Genomic DNA, 21,971 nt, shown 5'->3' on the forward strand with positions numbered 1-21,971 from the left:
CTCATCTACATTAATTTTCTCATATTCTTATTTTGTAAAACAACAATGAAAATGTGTTGTAAAATACAGTTTAGTGTTGATTATAATGGTTTATCTTGATTCTATGAAAGTAAATAAATTGGGCTCCCCCGCTTTTGCCATATCATTATGGTGTTTCACATGTTTTTGTTTTACTAACAAAGAGGCAGCCTAAATCCCAGCTCTGCCCTCACCAGCTAGCATCACATTCCAGAAGACATTCGGACGTGCTTGATTGAATGCCATCGAGAATCAATCTGGGTGAGTGAATGATCTAAAATGTTTTAAAAGAGTAAACATCTAAAGTCTAAATTTTATCTAAAATTATTAAAACATTGCCACTAATACCAAAGGGAATGTTGAATGAAGAGCAAGGAAAAAATTATTTTACTCACAGACACTTTGTCCTTTGCCTGTTTAAATACACTGGGAGCCTGAGCTGATTCAGCACCTGCTGCTGTTGAGAGAGGAGACAAAAACAACCCCACACTTAGTGGCTAAAGACCACATAAATGCATTTTTAATGCCTTTTGGATATTCAGTTGTGTCAACAGACTAGTGCAAAGCGAATTTTGTTTTATATTGAGACTCAAATTCAGTAACTGAAGAAACTCGAATAATAAGAACATTATAGCATGTGGCTCCCACTATAGAGTGTGCTAATTACTATAACCCAGTGTTTACCAAAGCACAGGTAAGCACACCAAGTGATTTTCTGTTACCAATGTACCCTTAAATTAGTATTGATCCTTCAGAATGGAAATCATAGGACAGTAATCCGAATGCTGCAGAATTTAAGGAAAAGGGGAGTGATTGGTTTCTAGGGTGGGCATCACATAAGAATATTCACAGAGATTCCCAAACCTTCTTTATGTAGCCACTGTCATATCTACAGATATTTCTGCATTTTACATTTTAAACTGTCATGGTCTGCCAACCCCTTTCCCTCTGCACCCCTTCATTTCACATATGAATGACACATGAATGACACACTTGTTTGACGTGAAACGGACCACATGAGAAGGGAAGGGAAGAAAAATGGCTTGTCAAGAAGAGAAAACATGAGAAGAATTTTAAGTTCAGTAAAATAGACCATGTTCTACACATGCACTTCCTGTATGAAATTATTACCACATCTGTTACTGTTGTTTCTCTTGCTGCTGTTTTATACTTCTGGTTTCAATTTTAAACTCCATCATCTCTAGCATAATTTCTGCTGATGACTTACCTGACTTGACTTAAATATCTTTCACGACTGAACACAACCCTTTGTTTGGGGAAACTGTCCCTATTTAACAATTGGGCTAAGAAAATAAAAGGCATAAACTTGTGTGTTTACTTCCACCTTAATTTTCTTTCACAAGAGAGAAATCCTCTGGAAAAAAAATACTTATCCTTATAAGCACTCCAAATGAGTTTCAAAAAGGTTTCTTATGCCATGTGCAGTTCTAACACAAAAATAGTAACGGTCTACAATATGTTCTATGCTATTTAGGACTGGCTAGTAAGATTATTCGCAGACTCTGAAACTAATTTTTTTTTAAAAGAAGCAGTGCAAATTATGCCTCTTTACTATTTCTACAATATAGCTCATTTTTTCTGCGACATATATACTTTGCTTTAAGTCAATGAAACTCATCTTTGGTATATGCTTTCTGTTTGGGTATCTTAATATTTGAATAAAAAAGGAAGATCCTAATTAGTCCAAAGATCTTAACTTTCCTTTAATGAATGAAATAAAAAGGCAAGTTATTCTCAGTGTGGCATATTGAATACTAATGACATGCAGGTACTTCACCAAACCATTTGACATTTCCTCTGAGATTGTACGATCCTAATATATTTTTCATCTTTTTAGGTGGCGTATAGGGCTTTTATGCCCCAACCAAGAGATTCTGCCTGTGCAAGCATTTTTCTAACTAGAAGAAAAATTCCAAGTTTAATGAAAATGTACTAAGTAAGATGCACTATAAGATTTAGAGATGTCATGTTAATTCCTAAGTCTTAACTTAGAGGAACCCCTCATTCTAATAAACCTTCATCATCAAGGTGTGTGTATAATTATGTCTTCTACTTTCAAATCCTGCCTTACATACTAGTTCTTGAAGGATGCTCATGAGATAGTTCCTATATGAAGAACACAAATGAAAAATACTTGAAATTTTTAGTGGCTATCATGAAACCATCAACCTTGATTTTTTTTCTTACAAGGGTTAATGCTGCTCCTAACCCTTTAAAGCCACCCAAAGATTCATATAAAGGCACTTCTAATGTATAATGGATTGGGAAATATTCCTTTCTGACTTAAGAACTCTGATGCCTTCTTTTGTAGACTGCAAGTGTGCCATTTAATCAATGCTAACATAAAATATATTCTAAATGAAGAGTATCCTAATATAATTATACATTTAAAATAAATACTTTGCACTGAAATCTAGGAATAGAGTTTACATTATAGATATTACGTATGGTCTTTTGTGATGGTTTGTAACATGGTTCACTCCTTCATTCCACTAATTTTTTAAACAGCAAAAAACAAGTATATCTGAAGAAGACAGAACAATAAGAAGGTAGGAAAATAGAAATAAACCTAAATTCTAAGATATTGGGAGGGAAGGGGTTTATTAAATTTTAAAGTTATTAAATTTTTGAATACTACGTTATGTAGGGAATTTAGCAGTTTGGATTCAACACATTTAAGAAAATCCCAAGGACAAAATGTCAGCTAAGAAATGTAGTATCACCAGAAAGCCTGGCTAATTTTGGATATGAAAAATAAAATCTGGTGGGAATACCAGACAATTTACTTTTCCATTTTTTTCTTTCATCCAAAAGCAAAGTAATTTTTCAACCACAATTTCACCCCAGATTTGCTTTTCATTTTCCATCTCAAAATCACTATGCATTCTTGGTGGTTCTCAGTAAATTCATCAACATCAGTAACAGATTTGGCAATAACAATATAGAAAATAGGACAAATACATATGGGTTTTTAAGCATGAGGGAGATAAATAAGCAAAATAATGAGAATGCATACCACGGTTATATTCATCGCCATCGTCTAACCAAAAACACAGAATGAAAATAGGAATCCCCAGAACGTGACACTAGAGCACAATGCCAAGATACAATCACTGTTAAGTCTGAGCATGACAAAGAAACAGATGGTCATGACCTCTTCTGCAGGGAGGGAAAAAAAAAAAGAATAATGATACAAGACACTTAATAGCGAAATTGTTCATGACTGCTGAGATTCTTGGAAGGAAAACAAAACAAAGCTGCTACAGTAATGAGATAAAAAAAATACACGTCCATGTTTGCCAGCCACATTGCAGAATTGAACAGTCACCTGTCGTTTTCCGCTTAACACAGGAGAGATGAGTTGGTCTAGTATATTTGATAGCAGGTTTTAAAATGAATTTCCTGGAGGGAGAGTGGGCCTGAACTTCTGTTTTTTTAGCAAGTTCAGCCTTCTTATAAACTGCTATGAATAAGAAAACACAAAAAGCATACCATCAGGAAAAAGTAAACACTTGGAGCAAAACCGAATGAAATTTCATCAATAATTAGTTACCATGGTTAGGCAGTTTCTTCTACAAAAGAGTAATAATGAATTACTTCAAAAACATTTTTTAAAGAAGTGATTGTTAAATGAACCTTTTTTCCTTCTCACTTCATCTCTGGAGACTGTGCTAGGTTCCTTTTTAGCTATTTTTCTTTCAGGAGTGGAAATTCTGCCTCTCCCGGTTTTAAAAGGCTTTTCTTTTCTATGTTTCTCAAGAGATGGTCTCCGAGCTTCCTTTTCAGCTTTCTCCTCTTTAGGAATAGTTTCTAACTGTTCTGTCATGATGCTCCTATCATCATCTGTGGATCAAAGCAAACCATGACAACAACAACAACGAAAACATTAGTAACAAATGTACAAAATCCTTCATCTATTTAAAAAATGCAAAATCAAGAGATAAAGGGTCATTTTAAAATGTTTAAAAATGAAAAAAAAAATTCCACTAGGTTACTGGATTTTATTTGGGAGTAGAAAATTTAAAAAGATAATGCACACCTTGAGTGTCCACCCAGAGGCTGTCAGCGTCCATGATGGAGTCATCAATGGTGGTCTCGTCTTTGTAATCGTCATAGGTTTCTGTCTTATATTCTGAGAGTCCAACCTCTTCTCTCTCAGGGGAAGCCGGAGCTTCTGGGGAGCCATCCTTGGGTTCAGCCTGGGCTTCAGCTGCCTCTTCTACTTCAAGCTCTTCCTCAGCACGGGGGGATGGTCTCCTTTCTACCTCAGGCTGCTCTAAGGCTGCAAAACGCACACTGTGGGAACCCGACTCCCCTTCATCAGTTGTGGTTTGCACGACAGTGATGAAATCATCCTCGATGGTTACAACGGACTCAATCACTCCCTTGTGTTCACCAGGGCAGGTCTCCACAAATTCCTCCCTGACACCTGGGACACCCAGGTCAGTAATCTGAAGGGTGTCTGAGCGGAAGAGGAGTTTATCATAATCTCCCCGGGCTTCTATCTCTTCTTCCTCATTCTCAGCCTCTGCTGGTTCAGCTCCAGTGGCTTCAGGCAATGGTTCTGTAACATCAGAGGGCGTGATAGATATATCTGGGGTCTCCTTGTTTTCTTCTTTTGGCAGCTGAATAAGTTCCATCTGGACGTCAGCTCTCTCATCTGCGGCTAAATCAGCCTCTGAAACAGCAGGTGCACAGGGTATTTCCACAGACAATTTGATGGCAATCTCGTCTTGAATCAGAGAAGATTCTGGGGAAATTTCCTTCTTGCCCTCATCAGCTTTCAAGGACTCCATGGTGAGGCTTTCATGCTCACCGCTGGACTCATAGGACTCCTCTTTGTCTACAGCCTCCTGGTGCACCAGGTCAGGCTTGGCCACCTTCTCCTTGACTTCTGTCTCACTAACTTTTGTGCCTTCTTTCACGTGGCCAGACTCAACACCCATAAACACATCTGCCTCCTGAGGTGCTGTGGATGAGGGGGCGAGGTCCTGGGTAGCCTTGAGTTTAAGCTCTGCTGCCTTTCCAGCATCTATGTGTAGCCCTGAGGCCATCTGTCCAAAGTCACTGATTTTAACATCTAACTGACCCTGGTCAGCTTTCTTTGCAGCAAAATCCAGCTCTGGTTCAGCTTTCTGGGATGGTTCTACTTCAGCTACCTCTGGCACGGAACTAAGACCTTTCTCTGCTTTCTCAGCCATGAGAGGTGATGCATCTTTTGAGACTGTCAGTTCCTTGGCTGAAGCTTGCTCATGGGTTACTCCTAATCCAAAAGTTTCAACTTTATCACCAGCCTCTTCTGTTTCCTTGGCATGTTCTTTTGAATCGGCATGTTCTTCACTTTTTTCTAGTAAAGTATCCAGCTTATCATTCGCTTTCTTCTCCTGATCAAACTCCCTACTCAGTCCTGATTTGTCACCAGAGATAGGCGGGGATGCTTCTTTCTCAGCACTGAGTTCATCTTTGACTCTTCCAGCAGCTGCCAGTTTGACTTCAATCAATGAAAGATCCGTGACCAAATCTCTTCGTGCTTTATCATCAGTGCCTTCATAAAAGGAACCACTCTCCCCAGATAAATTCTCACTGTCTTGAACAGGTGATGGGAGTGGGACTGTGTATTTATTGAACACACAGTAGCCCAGGTCTTCGAGCTGACTGTCAGTTTTAACAATGACGTGGTTTTCATCAGTGACAGGGGGGAAGCCAGTACTACTCTCCTCCACCACAGTCTCTGATGGGACTGATTTTCTCCTGGCAACCTCAGCATCTGCACTCATGGAAGCTAATCTTGACCTTGTGCCTGCCAGGTCTAGCATCTCAGGCAGGTCAGGTGCCATGACAGTACCATTTTTGTAATAATCTTTGGCTAGGAAAGGTGACTCACACGATGGCTCGACTTGGGTGTTTTCCTCTCCAGTAGCTTTTTCCCCCTTTATCTGTTCTTTTTCTTCTTTGCTTTCTGTTGGGAAGCAAGGGGCTTTGTCCACTGCAGGTGTCGTGGCCGGAAGGTAATCATCTCCTTCGTCCATACTTCCACTAGTGTTGGTTAGAATATCAGAAGCAAGGGGAGAAAGATCATGCCCCCGACCAAAGTTAAATCCAAGGGCTATGGAATCCAGGCAAGACATGGGCAAATTGATTGACATGCTCCTTTGCTCTATTGCAGACCTACCACCAAGTCCTAAACTCCTGCTCAGTGTCAAATCATCCTTATTCTTACTGTGGAGATCCCTTTTCTCCCCATACACTTTTGGATCAATAGTGAACATTCTTTCTTGAGGAGAAATGGGTTCTTCAGGTAAGTCAGATGGATAACTCTGTGCAAGAGTGCTGTAGCCTCCTTCTTGTGCTACAGCACTGGGCTGGGAGTCTTTCTCTGCCGTAAGTGCCTTGTCGCCGTTTTTATACATGGAAGATACGGTATCAAAAGACTCTTGGGCACCTTCTCTTGTGTCACTCAGTTCATAGTAATCACTGCCTGGCTGGATACTTTTTGTCACTTCTTCTTTCAAGGCAGATGTTTCAAAGTACTTGGACATTCCTGACTTATCTTCATAAAATGGCATGTCAAGCTCAGCCGATGTTACAGCTCCAACTCCTTCAACATTATCTTTGTCAGCAACTTTTTCTTCAAAAAGCTCCTGGGTGGCACTCTTTTCACTTAGTGCAGCTGGTTCAGTCATGACTTTTTCTGGTGTCTTAGAGGTCACGGCTGAATCGGTAACTGCTTGCTCCAAACTTACAGGGAATGAGTCCTGTTTTAATATATCTGTGGGAAGCTCCTGGCCTTTGGGTTCTTCTTTGGAGTAAGTGTGCTCTGTGGAGGGCTGAATTACACCTGTTTCTTCATCTGTCAATTTTGGGGCTTCACTCTCTTTTGACACAGCTTCTTCGTCAGAAATGGTTGTTTGTTCTTCAAGCTTTAGGTGAGGTTCCTTTTCAGTAAGCATAGATTCCTGTTCCCTGAAGGTGGGAGTCTCTTTTATCTGCACACTCTCTTGCTTTATTGCCCCTTTCTCTTCTCCTAAACCTTTCTCCGGAACATAGTCTTCCACAATCGAAATGTGAGCATCTTTGGGTGATGTAACTGCCTCTGAGGCTGGTGCTTCTGCCATTTTGTCAGGTTGATCCATATGGGGCTCTTCAACTTTAGAACTATCTTTGGCAGTCGCTGGGCTACCAGTTTCTTCCAAAGATTTTTTGTCATCTGGCTGTAATAGGGCGGGGGCAAAGGGTGATGCTGCTGCAACAATGTCATTCTTTGTGACATCAAAAGGAAGAGTGAAGCTTCCACCCTGAAAGGGACTTGGCATGGGAGAATCAAATTGTTTCCCTTCCCATTTGGGGATGTCCTCAAGTACGTCTTTTTCCTTCATGGGTGTTAGGGGGCCAGGAGATACTGGAGCAACTAAACCCCACTCGTCCTTTTTTGCTTCCATTGGCATTTGGATGAACCAGTCCTTTTGCTCTTTTGCAGCTGAGGGCTCTGCGGGAAGGCCAATACCAGGTACCACTAGGCTCGGTTCTGTCTTCTGTTTTGTGTCTTCTAGGCTGGCACCCAGAGTATGCCCAAACAGAGTGGGAGGTACTTTTTCTTCTTCTGTGTCTTGCATGTCCTTTTTATCAGGGGAAGGTTTAGTTGTCTCAGGCTGAGAAACTAAGGCAGCATGTTTAAGGTCTTCACCAGGCTTACTTTCTTCCTCTGACTCCTTTTCCTCCTTTTCTAATGGCTCGGCTGGAGAGGGAGTCAATTCCTGTTGATCATGAAACTCCATCTTCGAGGCTGTAAGCAAACCTGAAGTAATTGGGTTGATTTTTAAACAAATAATAGGCAAGTGCTTTCAGGCAGTAAGCTTAAAATTATATTTTGAAATGGCAAATGAATGGTAGGGTATAAAGAAAAACTATGAAACATGCAAGCATGCTACTCATTTAAAAATCAATATGAAAATGTCAGGACTGAGATATATTTGTACGATGGCTAAAATGAACTCCCATTGTGAATTAATGTGTACAGAAATTGTAAAAAGAGTATATTTTGAATACTTTTTTTTTCCTTTGTTTGGTCTCTCTAAACAGTATGTGATGTATACTGTAGTAGACAAAAAATTTCATGTGCCTTCTACAGATAAAATTACAAGTTAAAGAATATTGAATAAGTACTTACATTAAGGTACAAAAGAATCTATATAGTAATCTAAATATGGGAAATAATTTATTTCTACTGAACTTTTTCTTTTGTTTTCTAATTTGTAAGTGAATTTGCAGGCCATGGGCAGAAGGACAATTAGGTTATAGTTATATGTGTTAAATAAATTCAGTTAACTGGATTGACAAGTTCCAGGACCAATTTTGGGGGCACTGAAAGGTTACTAGAATAAATTTTTAGAAGTCATCTGAGATGAAATTTCGGTAATACAAATAAATGATTACTACTGACTTTATATGATATGACCTAAATATTGACAAGTCAATTTCTATCACATATCAAAATTCTTCAGTCCTAATCATTACTTACTCTGTATGGTAGATGTAAGAAAATCTGAATTATACTGATAATACTGGGAAGTCATGTGACTAACAAAATTTTAAAGAGTCAACTCTTAAAATTCTTTCTCTCCTTGGTCATGACCTCATTCTCTGGAATGTGACCAACTGGCGAAGCACTGACCAGTATTGGCTTTAGAGATGCTTCACAGAGATTCAATGACTCTTTTTAATTTTTATTTGTTCACCAATCCAAAAGGCTTCAGAGTCTCAATTGTATTTTAAGGTCAAAGTTATTTTACTGTGGTGAATAGGGCTAAATGAAAGTATCTGGAAAATAAAACTCAGTCATCTCCTGAAGAGCAAGTGAATGGATGATTATTACCTTATATACTTGTGTGTCTTGTTGTCACGATAGAAAAGAAATACTACACGAACTTTCTCATAAAGATTAGATGAATGAAAACTCAAGAGATATGGTGATTATCAAAGGAGTTGGCTGCCATGGAAAGGAAATGATATGAGAAGCATCAGCAGGCGCTTTTAAGGAAACCAAATCGTATTCACTGAAGCATAAAAAAATAGAGCACACTGCGGTTGCAAACAAAAACGATTCTACCGTTTAAGCCTGTATGTGCCAAAATCCATCTCTACAGTCTGAAAGAAAAGCATATGAATTGCTGTCCCCCAAAATAAAAATAAAAATATACATGTATTGCAATGTGACTGGCAAACATTTGAGATGAAGAGCGGGGGCGGAAGAAAGCTCACATAGTGTCATCAGCCTGGCTGCAAAGCGCATTGTATCATGGCAAAGTAAAACCAGGAATCAGCTGCAGCAGTGGAAAATCAAGCTGCCACACAGCACCGGCACAAGCCACACTCTCTGCTCGTTAAGTCTCAAACAGTGGTTTTGGGATCATGAGAAGACCCAGCGATGGAATAGCATTGGAAAGGCATCAGGTTGGTAAGCTGCTGGAGAGATCTATCTTTTGCAACAAAACACATGCAAATCCTAAGAAAGACACACCTTCCCCGGCAGAGGAAGGGGTTTTTACTTCTGGAGACACCTCCGCGACCTCTTTTATACTTTTCTCCTGTGGGGTCCCTGCTGGGGCGCTCTCTTCAGGAGCTATTTGGGCCTCCGCACTAGACTCCACTTGGCCCTCACTGAGGCCCTTGGGCTGGTCTGAGGCCTTGGCAGCCTCACACTCTTTCCCAGGAAGAGTGGCAGGTTTCTCTTCCTCGGCCATTGGACTCGCTAGCATTTCTTCTTCTTAGGGAGGAAAAAGATGTTGACATCATGACCACAGAAACATACATGAAACAACAGAAATATTATTCAAGGAACACTTTCAGCTCGATTATATTGACCTCACAAGAACCTCTTTTACCATTTGGATGTGCAAATTAATATCTTAATGCAATGGACATTATGTATTGCTTGGAAAATTATTATGCATAATCTGCAAATCATGATGCCTTTTACAGTCTCATGAAAAGGCTCTTTATTTTAAAACTTGAGAGCTGAAAGGGTTTTATTGCACTATTACCCTCAGTGGAAATGGCAGTAAGTTGTACACAATGTGGAAAGCTGGCTGGAAATAAAGAGATGGTACTGCCAGATAACAGATGGTTGTGAAAAGATAGAAGCATTGATGTGCTGAAACAAACCTTTAAATTTGTTAGACATGTGCTGTTTTCTCCAATGCAGGAAGCCCCTACATACGAATTTCTGGTTACTTAATTTAAAACACGCAAACTTCGCTAAAGAGATCTTTGGGAATAAAAAGCCTGGTCTCAAAATAATATCCAATCAACTACCTTATTATCAGCTTTATCATGAAATCCATCAAAACTCTCTAAAATATAATTTATTTAGTATTTTTAAGGCCAAAGACTACCAAACTTAATTTTACCTTCATTGCATTATATGACTGGAGTATGTAAAAATTTTCAAGAAGTAAGTAAAGTATTTTGAAAAACAAGGTCCAGGTAAGAGTTAATTTCACTACTATTGAGAGAAGTCTACCTCTGGGACATGACTGTTATCAGATTGTTCAAACCACTGAAATATCAGTAATATAGTTCTTGTATAGTTCTCTTTGACACTGAAGAAAGGAAATGTGCATATCATAAAGCCTCATTTCTGCAATTCAAAACAAAACCACCAAGGAAAGATAATTGAGTGGAAACAAAACTGCCAAAATATCCTCCCCAAAGATGTATATCACACAGAAGAATGTTAACAATCAAAACGTAAAAAACAAATTTGTGAAGGCCATGAATTATCGTGTTCATTTGTTTCTCATTTACACTTCAAATGTCAGTAAAATAAATCCCATTTTATTGCTTACGAAATTAGAGGGAGGGACTTCCTTGGTGGCACAGTGGTTAAGAATCCGCCTGCCGATGCAGGGGACACGGGTTCGAGCCCTGATCTGGGAAGATCCCACATGCCGCGGAGCAACTAAGCCCATGCGCCACAACTACTGAGCCTGATCTCTAGAAATCGCGAGCCACAACTACCAAGCCAAGGGGCTCTCTAGAGCCCGTGGGCCACAACTACTGAGCCCATGAGCCATAACTACTGAAGCCTGCAGGCCTAGAGCCCGTGCTTCACAAGAGAAGCCACCACAATGAGAAGCCCGCGCACCGCATAGAAGAGTAGCCCCCGCTCGCCACAACAAGAAAAAGCCTACACGCAGCAACGGAGACCCAATGCAGCCAAAAATAATAAATAAATAAATTCATATATACAAAAAAAACAAATTAGAGGGAAATATATAAGCTGTTTTCTAGTTCTGCAAATGAATGACTCTTATGAAATTCCTATGAAACGATTATACATTGTTTAAATGGACCTATGAGAAAGACTACAGATGGAAAGAAATTTTTTGAGAAATATTAAAATCCTTAGAGGGGGAAAAAAAGAAGACGACTTCTATTTTCTCACATTTAGCACTCAGAAACTTTCATTGTTGTAATTTAATTATGTCAGTAACATTTTAAGCATTCAGATTCTAACTCATTATTAAGGCAATTTTTATAATGCCATAGAATTAGACATTTTGATTAAAGCTAAGAGACTTTTAATATAGCTGCTTTAATATAGCACCTTATTGGATGAAATCTTATCAACTTAATTTACATGTTTTCCAAATCATGTAATTTTTTAGCTTTCCATTTTCTCATTTTGTCTAAATCATGTTTATTTCCACACCTGTTCTTTATTCAAAAATTCACATAGTTTTCTGAATTGTTTTAAGTTCACTTAGCTGTACTCAATATAGGTTATATTTCTCCATCAGAGTGTCTGAGCCACTGGTGCTCTTGCCTTGGAACTCTCTGCCCTTACATTAAATATTGTGCCATATAAAAATAAACTCTTCATTTAAGCAAGTTATCTTTCCTCATTTGAAAATAACTTCTTCACCTAAGCAAAAAAAAACTTGAGCTCTATTTTTTTTCCTTATAAAACTACCTTGTTAGAATGAGACAAATTGCAGCCCACTGCCCACTTATTTTATTCTCACCAGAGCCAACGATACATAGGGTCTCCACCTTCATGAGACTGGAATGACAAAAGCTTTGGAGCATTTCCCTCATTTTAGCTCACTTCTACTTATTTGAAGCAAGATTTAGGTCACCTAGGGAAGCCTCTGTAGTTTCTGTAGATGATTAAGTGATTTGGAGAAATAAATTCATTCCATAACATTTATTCTACCCTAAACAGACCTTTCTCTTTTAAAGAGTTATCACATTAACATAGCACTAAAAAGAAACCTCACTCTATTGAAGTCTGGTCCTGGAAATATTACGTATCCAAGAGGATAAAATTATATTAAAGTTCATGTTCTTTGGTTTGGGTAAGAGAATATATTCTTCCCCCACTGATTTATTTGCAAGGGGCAGAAAGAAGTCATACTTTATTTGAACTTTTTTTTGCTTCCTTCTCAGAAGCCGTGAAAAAAAAAGGAAGTACTCACATGTCTCAAATAAGGCTTCTTAGACATAAATTGTTGAGGCATTTGGATGGACTGAGCTATATAGGGACTTCACTTTCATATGGAGAAAGCAGGCTCCTGTCCCTCCCACTCCACACATGAAGGCACACTTAGTATGATGCATGTGGTCAGAGCTGCAGGCAGGGGAGGGGGAGCAAAAGGGGACCATGCTTGGTTCACCTTTCTCCTGGTCTAAGTGGGCCTCTGCACTCTGCGCTGGGACACTGGGGAGCACACTAGAGGTAGTCCACTGTGAACTGAACAAAGGATTCTCATAGTACTCCCCATCGGAATTTGAAGGGTCATCATCAGGCACAGACACCGAGATGGTGGAGGGGGCTAGGAGCCTACGCCTCTCCCCACTGGTGGCAGGTTCGTGGCTGGGCAACCTGTGTAGAGGACCCACTTGATCCTCAGCCCCTTCATCTACAAACAGACACACAGGAAGAAACTGCAGGGAGAACTGGACAAGACAGACACAAGATCAGACAGACGAGACAGACACCTGCACGAGGACATGGGGCCATGGAAGCAGCAGAGCAGGATGGAGGATGGGAGACAGTGAAGTCTCATGCTTCAGTAGCCGCTGCATTTCAGCTATCCCTTCAGTAATCTTGCCATTGATCTAAATGAATCAAATGCTCTGACACCCCCACTGCATAATAGAAATTATCTTTACATTCCCCTCAAACAAGTTAAAACAACAACAGGACACTGGAATAGAAACAAAGCACTATCAAACAAATACATTTGTTAGAAGAAATTCTTTCAAGTACATAAATTTTCCTCATGCTTTTATCAATATATGTATAAGTTAAAAAAGAGGAAAGCTGTTAGGATCTGATGCCTGCACAATTATGGGGGAAATCCGTCCTGTTGACGTAGAACCTTCATTATCTAGTATGCTCACATGTTTAGCATTTTGGTTGATTTAATTCTTAGTTAATGACTTCAACCAGAAAGTAAGTTTTAATTTCAGTCCTGTTAAGAAAAATCTAGAATGCATTATCTTTCTTTCCTGTCTTGCTTAGGGGAGCACAGTTGGCACAGCTTTTTCTTTGGATGCAAACTCCTAGGCATCTTTTTAAACCCTGGTTCTCATTTGCATGGCTGTGAAAATATTAGAAAGTTTTAGAAAGTACCTAGCAATCTACAGTTGTTTTCCTGTGTTCTGCTTCTCTTCTGAAAGCTTAATAGAGATTACAATTAGCTGAGAATTTCTACTGAGTTGGCTTCAGATTCATCAGTATTTTATTCAATGCAGTTTCACTTGCACTACTGGCTTCTGACTGTTTTTATACCTCAAACACCTCATTGCATATTTCTCATTGAAATGCCAAAGGAACTGCTCTCATTTCTCTCCTTTCCTGTGTCTTGGCTTAGAAATCTGCATTATTTAAATATACTTCCTTAGTTACACGAGTGTAGATAGTGTAGATCAATCAGTTTGCTTAGCACTTGGATTCTTGCATATTTCAATGAGCCTCAGGGATGATGACAAAGAACAATATTTGGCTGCTGATGTAGTGCAGACACTACACCTCAGGTCTACATGGCAGGTTACTAAATTTGCTAATCACTATTTATTTACTTATATAGAGAAATAATTTTAGAATTTTGTGATTTTCAAAATTTGTACTATCTATATAATTTTTATTTCTATCAAAATTTAAGTTGACAAAATTACAGCAATAATTTGAAAATGCACTGTGTTTTTAGGGCAATAACTTATTTTCAGCAAACTGAGTGCTGACAGCTGGAAATGAACCTGAAATCATAAGGATGCTAAAATAACATTTTGAAAGGAGAATACTTTTAATCTTTTGAGCACATTATTTACTGATTGTTCAATGGAAGTTGTTTCTGGATGGGTGCTCAGAACTTTCTCAGCCAGGATGCTTATTATAACATGGGATAGAAGAAACCTAAAATTACATTTGATATTCTTAGTTCAACTCAGCATGATTTCTCAGCTGAGCAGACAACTGGCTGAGATGTGGCCTACAATGCTGGCTGAATCCTAAGTCCTGGGCTTGTCACAAGTCCCAGCCATTCATATTTCCTCTAGTGACTCCTGAGGCTGTAGACTCCCTGTGGACACAAGCTCCTCCTAAAACTTCTAATACTTTCAACAGATTGCATGGACAATCAATTAGTGAAAATGACATATTTGCCTCTCTGCTTTTCAACATGTGCTGGGAAGTAGAGCAGACTACAGTTCAAAACTAAAGAATTTAAAGCTGAGAGCTGATAGCTTAAAGGCAATACCCCGTGGGTATTTTAACCTTTTGAAGATTTCGGCTTCCTCTTTCTTGTTGCTTGTTGCTCTTTTTTGCAAGTGCCAAAATGTGAAAACAGCCCAGAGTCTTGCTTCTGATCTATAATATTTCAAAGAAACAGTACTTTCTATTCTGAAAACTTTGACTAATCAGAGAACAACAAAAACAACAAAAACTTTAAGTGCTTCAGTGGAAAAGTAGCTTCTCTGTAGTATTTGTCTGGCCCTTAGCCAGGCAACGCCAAAAAAGAATGTCTGGCAAACCCCAGTCCCGTCTGGGTACTGTGAGCTGTATGCACTCCAAGTCTCTGTTTAGGACCTATGAGCCTGCAGTCCATCTACATTACAAGTCCCAGAGATGTGCCAGGCAAGTGAAACTTAGAGGATCATGGCTGGCTAAGTTCAGACAGTGTACCAGTGCACGGGCTTCCAATGATAATGCTAGAAGACAAGAGATCCTCGTTTGCTACAGAACTGTGTATGGCAGGTGGTCTCAGTTCATACCCAAATAGAGGTGGGACACATAATAAATAAATTGTAAATGAGTAAATTATAAATACATAATAATTATAAATATATTATAAATGAATGAATTATTTACATGGGAGTGGTTTGGATAAAAAGGAAATCAGTCCAGTGGCTTGTAACCAACAAACTCTCATTAGAAGATCACTTCACATTCATTGTCCCACAGTAAAAGCCTAAATAACATACAACTTTAGGGATGCAGTGAGGCTGTTTGTAGGGAGTTAGATTTGGATTTAAATTCTGGATAAGCCACTTACTAGCCATGACATCCTGGGCAAGAGTGGAAGTGAGAATTATCTGTATGGGTTGCTTGGAGGATTAAATGGGAAGGTATTTGAGAAAGCACCAAGTATCATGCTCAATTCCATATACATTAGCATCTCTGTCTTCAGTATATCAGACAAGTTGTCATGTACCTTTGCTCTTTACTTTCATTTGACACATCAAAGCTAGACTTGAGAGATTTATGAAAAATGAATTCATAACAGTTTTGTTCTTTAAGACCAGGATTGAATGTCTCCTTTTACTATAAGTACACTTGCTTATGGAATCTCTGCTTCTGCCACCAAATAGTCTGTTTCATTTAATAATGTGATATTTTAAAGGATAGGGTAGCCTTATGAACCTTGGACTTTTACATAAATTTCTTTGCATAATGATAATCTTTAAAAATGAAGTTTACCTGGTTTCAGTGGAAGAATACATTTTCCCTAATTGGCTTTCACACAAACCTTTTTTTTTTTTTTAAAGCATTTGAAAATTTATATTGGGTAAAGTTTGCCACACAAAATTCAGTCTTGGTATGTCAGTCCCCTTTGGTACAAATGAGTAGTCACTTTTATGAGAGACTGAGTCTCTTGGGGTATCAGTGACTCAGTGATTTTGCCTGTCCTGGCATCACCGCTTCCGCCCCATGCCCTGGGGCAACTGGCTCCACTTACATTGTTTCCTACCATCTCTAAGCCCTTTCCATTCTACAAGCTTTTGATGAGGACTCCTCAGTTGGCCCTCTGTGTCTGCTGCCCCAGAATGTTATGGAGGGAAACTGCTTCAGATCAGCAGTTATAATGTGGCCAAATCATTGACATAGGAAATCATCACCCTAGGATTTGGAGCAAACCTAAGAGGGCAGAAGGATTCCTGGTTCTGTTTCCAGATGTTTCCACTGTTCGTGCACGGGCTTCCAAGTTCAGTCCAAATGACAACTATTATGGTTAGGCCAAAAAGAAAAAGGAGATTAATTTGAAAATATCGTAAATAATACAATATTGGTTCACTGTACCTGGGTTTCATTTCTAAGCGTGCTACTTATTTAATTTTTTCATTAAAATCCCTTTGTTTCCCAGAATAAGCACAAATTCTGGGAATTATGAATATTAAATCAGTTATAATAAATGGATATTCATAAATGACAGTAATTAACATCTTAAATTATTTTTAGTGAGAGCTTTCATGCTTCCCCTTTGGGAAAGAACAGCTTTTAAAATGTTTGATAATTAATAAAAAGTAAGGATATCCTCAAAATCATTGAATTACTCAATTTAAGAACTCTTTTACGTTTGTATAAAAGTGTTGAATTGTGACATTCACTGTGCCTTTAGATTAAAGTTGCTTTGAGAGTGTTTTGAGGAGGGTAAAAAATCTCCTAGATGAAAAAATCCACATGCTTTCTTTCCACCCAGTGCACTATGAGCAGTAGTATATCAATGGGATTTTGGCTTGGTCTTTACAAACCAACTGGTTTGAATAATTGAAAAGCTGAATCCTGTCATGCGGTTTTTCACTAATTTTTTCTGATAAAACAAATAAGTTGTTATATGTACTTTAAGAGCGGTTTAAAATAAAAGAGAGGGACTAGTTTGATTGCCTAGATCACATATCTTTCATATATTTAAGGTGAGAATATCTGGTCTTTTAAATGAATGAGGTAGAGTTTATAAAGTACATACTTTTTTTCTATATAACTCAAAACTATGGTTATCCTTTTAAAAGCAAATCATTAGGCCTTCGTATAGGTTAATGCTTTCGTTTGAAAAAATAAAAAATAATAATTCAATAAAAATACAGGTTTGGTTTGGAAAATGTTAAAAATAAGATATCTTCCAATTACTTTCAGTAGGAAGTAAGTTGACATTTTCCCTAAATATACTGAAACGGCTCCAAGAAAACAATCCCGAAATGTGAAGGAACAGTTACTTTGGAAAGTGACACCTAAGTTACCAAAATGTGAAAGTGATTCTATATTTTATTTATATTTTCATTATATCCACTGTACCACCCTGCAGAAACAGACTGGGTCAATCTCGGATGGGAGGACCCTGCTGCCCTTTCGGCTCCAACTCCCATAAAAGAGTAAGAAGAATAAATTACGTGACCTCTAGCTGACTTTGGAGTCAACATCATACCGTTCTCTGGGCTAAGAGGATTCTCTGACACTTGGAAGGTTTTAAGTACAGGTTCAGAAACATTTTCAGTGACCTGAGGGAAGCACAGCTGTCACGGAAGGGTTTCTAATGCATTCAATAAAAGCCAGGTCCCTGAACCAAGTCAGCTGCTGCTTACTCCCAAGCTCCTTCAATCCTCTACCCTTTCTCACACATTAGTCATAGGACTCCTTCAGTTCCTAGAGCACTTCATGCGCTTGTCCACCTGAGAGCCCTTGCACATCCTGGACCCTCTGCCCAAAATGCCCCTTTCCTCCTTCTTTGCTTGGCCAACACCTTCTCAGGCTTCTGAGATCAGCTCCCAAGTTGTCTTCTCCCCATCCAATAAACTAAGATTACTCTTCTCTCTTAAAGCTCCCTGTTCTTTTCCTTCCTAGTGCTAAGCTTATTTATTGGATATCTGCTCTCCACCAGACTGCATGCTCCTTATAAGCATGGATCATGTCTGTTTTGTTCACTAGTGTATACCTAGAACTTGAAGACTGCAAGGAACCTTGGGCTTCATAGGTATGTGCTGAATGAGCAGAAGAACATAAGGCCAAGATGGATCTTTCAAATCTATGAATTAAAAGATCAAGTCACATTTTCAGGGAGTTAACTAATAATCAGTGGCTATAATGATGCTGATTATATGCACTGCTTGTAGCCCTCAAATTTTCTTTTATTCCTTAGACTAATTTAGTTTAACATTATATCAGGCAGCAAAATTAGAAAAAAAGGCCTCAATTTAAGAAAAAAAGACCTTGCTAAAAAAAGGTTTAAGTTTATAAATCTGTGACAAAAATAAATTATATTTATTGATAGTTTATAGTTCAGTAATTTAGAATAATCTCCATGTAGGAATTCAAAAAGTATTTTAAACAAACCTAATTACAGATTATAAAAAGACAGTGGGTCTTTTGTGACATTCTTCCATTTTTAGCACAACAAAATGAGCTCTAAAAGGGACAACAAAAGGAAAAATAAGTGAAGAAATAAATGAATAAAATGGAGAAGTATCAACATTCTGATTTTAGTATACAAAAACTAAATTATATTGAAACAAGTAAGCTTTCAATATATTTTAAAAGCTTTCTTCTGCCTTCTCCTGTAACTCTCAAACAATAGACAAAAGTTACCTGATCTAAGTCAGAGAACCAATAATAGTTTGCTTTTAAATAGTGCCTTTCATCTCGGATTCTAAATGAATATTCTTCAAAGGCATCTGTCTGCTTCATCACTGAGAACTGAAGAGCTGACATGGCATTCCATGGTGAGTAAATGCATTAAAAAATTCATGGACAATAACAGGTCTCAGCAGGAAAGAAGCCATGATCGCAGTTTCCAGTTCACTACTCTCAATATCAGATTCATTCACTGACTTCTTCATTTGTTCATTAATATTTATTGAGAGTTTGCTACAGGCCATGCCCTGGGGAAGCCCAATACAATAGTGAGCACAACAGAGACAGTTCCTGCCAACCCTTCCATAAAAATGTGTTGATTTCATCAATAAATGTATTTTGGTTCAGTCACTTATAAAATTAAATTGTATCTTTTCTGTCAAAACATTCTACATGAAGTAAACTGGTTCTCTGTAGTTATTTTAGTTAGCCATTTAAACACAAAGTTATCTTTTCCTTTATCGAGCAGATTTTTCCTTTTTTATTTTACCATATTCATCTACTTTTGATTTTGTATAGAGAAGTGATAATACATTTAATTAAAGTCTTTGTTTCTTCTTGACTATTTGAAACAGACAGCTCCCAAACTGCGTCACATACTAACCCATACAGAAGTACAGCGCGTATGGGTTGAGGTTTATTTACCCTTATTAGAAGACAAACCTCAGAGTCCAGCAAGCCTTACCTTCCTCCACTGTGACAGTCTGTTCTGAGGCTGGTGATGGGGGTGGAGAAGGAGGCAGATTAGCTGTCTCTTCAGCTGCTGAAGAGCAAACAAACGAAAAAATGAGATACAACAATTAATCCTATTAGGCCAGTAGATGTGTAGGCAGTTTTGCTATCTGTAAAAAGGACTCGTTGTTAAATTCAGGGAAAGACTCAATAGCAAGCTGCATTTGACTTATTTTTAGCCCCATTACCTGGTTCACGTATTTTTGAAAACCTAAAAAAAAGAAGAGCATTTCATATTTAAAAAAAAATCATTTTGTCCTCTCCATAAAAATGGATTAGAGATGGCTGCTAAAATTCTATTATTGATCCCATTAATTTGTGTCTGCTTGTTCAATTAATAAAATATTTCATTCTGGTCCTAATTTACTATATTCAAACCTACCCAGGCAAGCATTTTAGTTTGGATTTGGCTTGACTGATTAAAAAAATGTTAGAGCTCTCTATTGTTCATTTTGATATGGAAACTAATCACAGTTATTTTAGGAGATGTATTTTTTAAATAACATTTTGTCCACTGATGATAATGTTGAAACCCATCCTCTGTATGTATTCTTAGAAAAGAAAAATGAAGCTGTCACAGCTTGAGGCAACCTTAGATAGAAACATGTGCTAGTGGGAGCTGAGAAATATTCTACCCTTGGCACTACACATGAAGAAGGACCAAAGACAGAAAGGTTCTAAAAGATGGAATTCATTCACATTTCACTCCAAGTTTTCCTCTTCAAGACCCTTACCTTCTTTATGACCACTCATATGAAGGTAAGGGATTTTAAAAGGAAATATTTATCAGTCAAGGCCAGTGGTAAAATTTATTTTAAATAAGCCCTGTGGGCTTCTAAGGCATATTTTAAAGTTTCCATTTTTAAAAAAAATTTATTTATTTTATTTATTTATTTTTGGCTGCATTGGGTCTTCATTGCTGTGAGCAGGCTTCCTCTAGTTGAGGCAAGCTGGGGCTTCTCTTCTTTGCAGTGCGCGGGCTTCTCATTGCAGTGGCTTCTCTTGTTGCGGAGCATGGGCTCTAGGCACGCAGGCTTAGTAGTTGTGGCATGCGGGCTCAGTAGTTGTGGCTCGCGGGATCTAGAGCACAGGCTCAGTAGTTGTGGCGCACGGGCTTAGTTGCTCCGCGGCATGTGGGATCTTCCCAGACCAGGGCTGGAACCCGTGTCCCCTGCATTGGCAGGTGGATTCTTAACCACTGCACCACCAGGGAAGCCCTCAATCCTTTTTTTAAAAGAGATTTTTCTTTTAAAAATGAATGAAAGTTTGTCATTTGTAGCACCATGGGTGGACTTGGAGGGCATTATGCTAAGTGAAAGAAGTCAGAGAAAGACAAATAGTGTATATCACTTACATGTGGAATCTAAAAAATATAGCAAACTAGTGAATGTAACAAAAAAGAAGCGACTCACGGATACAGAGAACAAACTGGTGGTTACCAGTGAGTAGGGGGAAGGGGCAACATAAGGTTGAGGGTGTGGGAGCTATAAACTACTGGGTGTAAGATAGGCTCAAGGATGTATTGTACAGTTCGGGGAATGTAGCCCATATTTTGTAATAACTGTAAATGGAAAGTAACCTTTAAATTGTAGTAAAAATTAAAAAAAATTTAAAAAGGGGGGTTTTGTTTTATTTGAAAGAATACAAGTAAACCACAGAAAGAAGGTTAATGTTTTAGATAAGTTTTTCCCTCTCTGTTTTAGAAGAAAATAATCCTTGATAATCAAAGAACATTTTATTGACTATAATGAGATTATTTTTAATTACTATTCTGGGAGAGGAGAAATTTTTATTGTTTAATTTTTAATAGACAATGGAGTGCTAATCAGAAAATCAAATATTAAGGATACATTAGATTGAAAGACAGAAAAATAGATATGTACTATTTTTAGGCTTTAAAAACCATACCTTTCAATGTGTTAGTTATATGCACCTGTGAAATAAACATATATGTTCAACATAAGAGAATTTCCTTTTTTATGCATCTCTGCATGTACATACATCTACATTTAGCATCTATCTGTCTCTTTATCTATCTATCTGTCTATCCAGAGTAGGGACAGGGAGCCTTTGGTTGAGAATGCTTTCCTTGGTGACCACCATTATGTTACCTGTTTGGCCCTGCAGGGCATTTGACTCGTGATGGAGAGGGCAAATGCTATCTCATTTTCCTTAAATGAACCAAGTGAAGACCAGTACACTATATGAGATACAATGTCACTGATGATTCTAACAATCTCTGGCTATAGGTTTTGTGTAGCCTGTTCAGGGAGACCAAAAAGAGACTGTAGTA

General features: G+C 38.2%; 1 protein-coding gene across 37 annotated transcripts in view; it reads right to left on the bottom strand.

Annotated features, from left to right (window-relative positions):
* MAP2 (microtubule associated protein 2) overlaps nucleotides 1-21,971 on the bottom strand; it is a 278,232-nt gene that overhangs the window by 31,003 nt on the left and 225,258 nt on the right. For 6 of the 37 annotated variants that reach the window (XM_067740750.1, XM_067740749.1, XM_067740748.1 and 3 more), the window contains 6 exons: nucleotides 19,632-19,709; nucleotides 9,557-9,802; nucleotides 4,079-7,834; nucleotides 3,676-3,882; nucleotides 3,368-3,502; nucleotides 414-475 (listed from right to left, as the gene is read on the bottom strand). In XM_067740750.1, coding sequence (XP_067596851.1) covers nucleotides 414-475; nucleotides 3,368-3,502; nucleotides 3,676-3,882; nucleotides 4,079-7,834; nucleotides 9,557-9,802; nucleotides 19,632-19,709 — 4,484 coding nt within the window. The remainder of the gene's footprint in view (nucleotides 1-413; nucleotides 476-3,367; nucleotides 3,503-3,675; nucleotides 3,883-4,078; nucleotides 7,835-9,556; nucleotides 9,803-19,631; nucleotides 19,710-21,971) is intronic. The other 31 variants (XM_067740755.1, XM_067740759.1, XM_067740753.1 and 28 more) reach the window with 22 other exon arrangements.

The sequence above is a fragment of the Pseudorca crassidens genome, chromosome 6 (assembly GCF_039906515.1).
Source record: "Pseudorca crassidens isolate mPseCra1 chromosome 6, mPseCra1.hap1, whole genome shotgun sequence".
NCBI classification, from domain to species: domain Eukaryota; kingdom Metazoa; phylum Chordata; class Mammalia; order Artiodactyla; family Delphinidae; genus Pseudorca; species Pseudorca crassidens.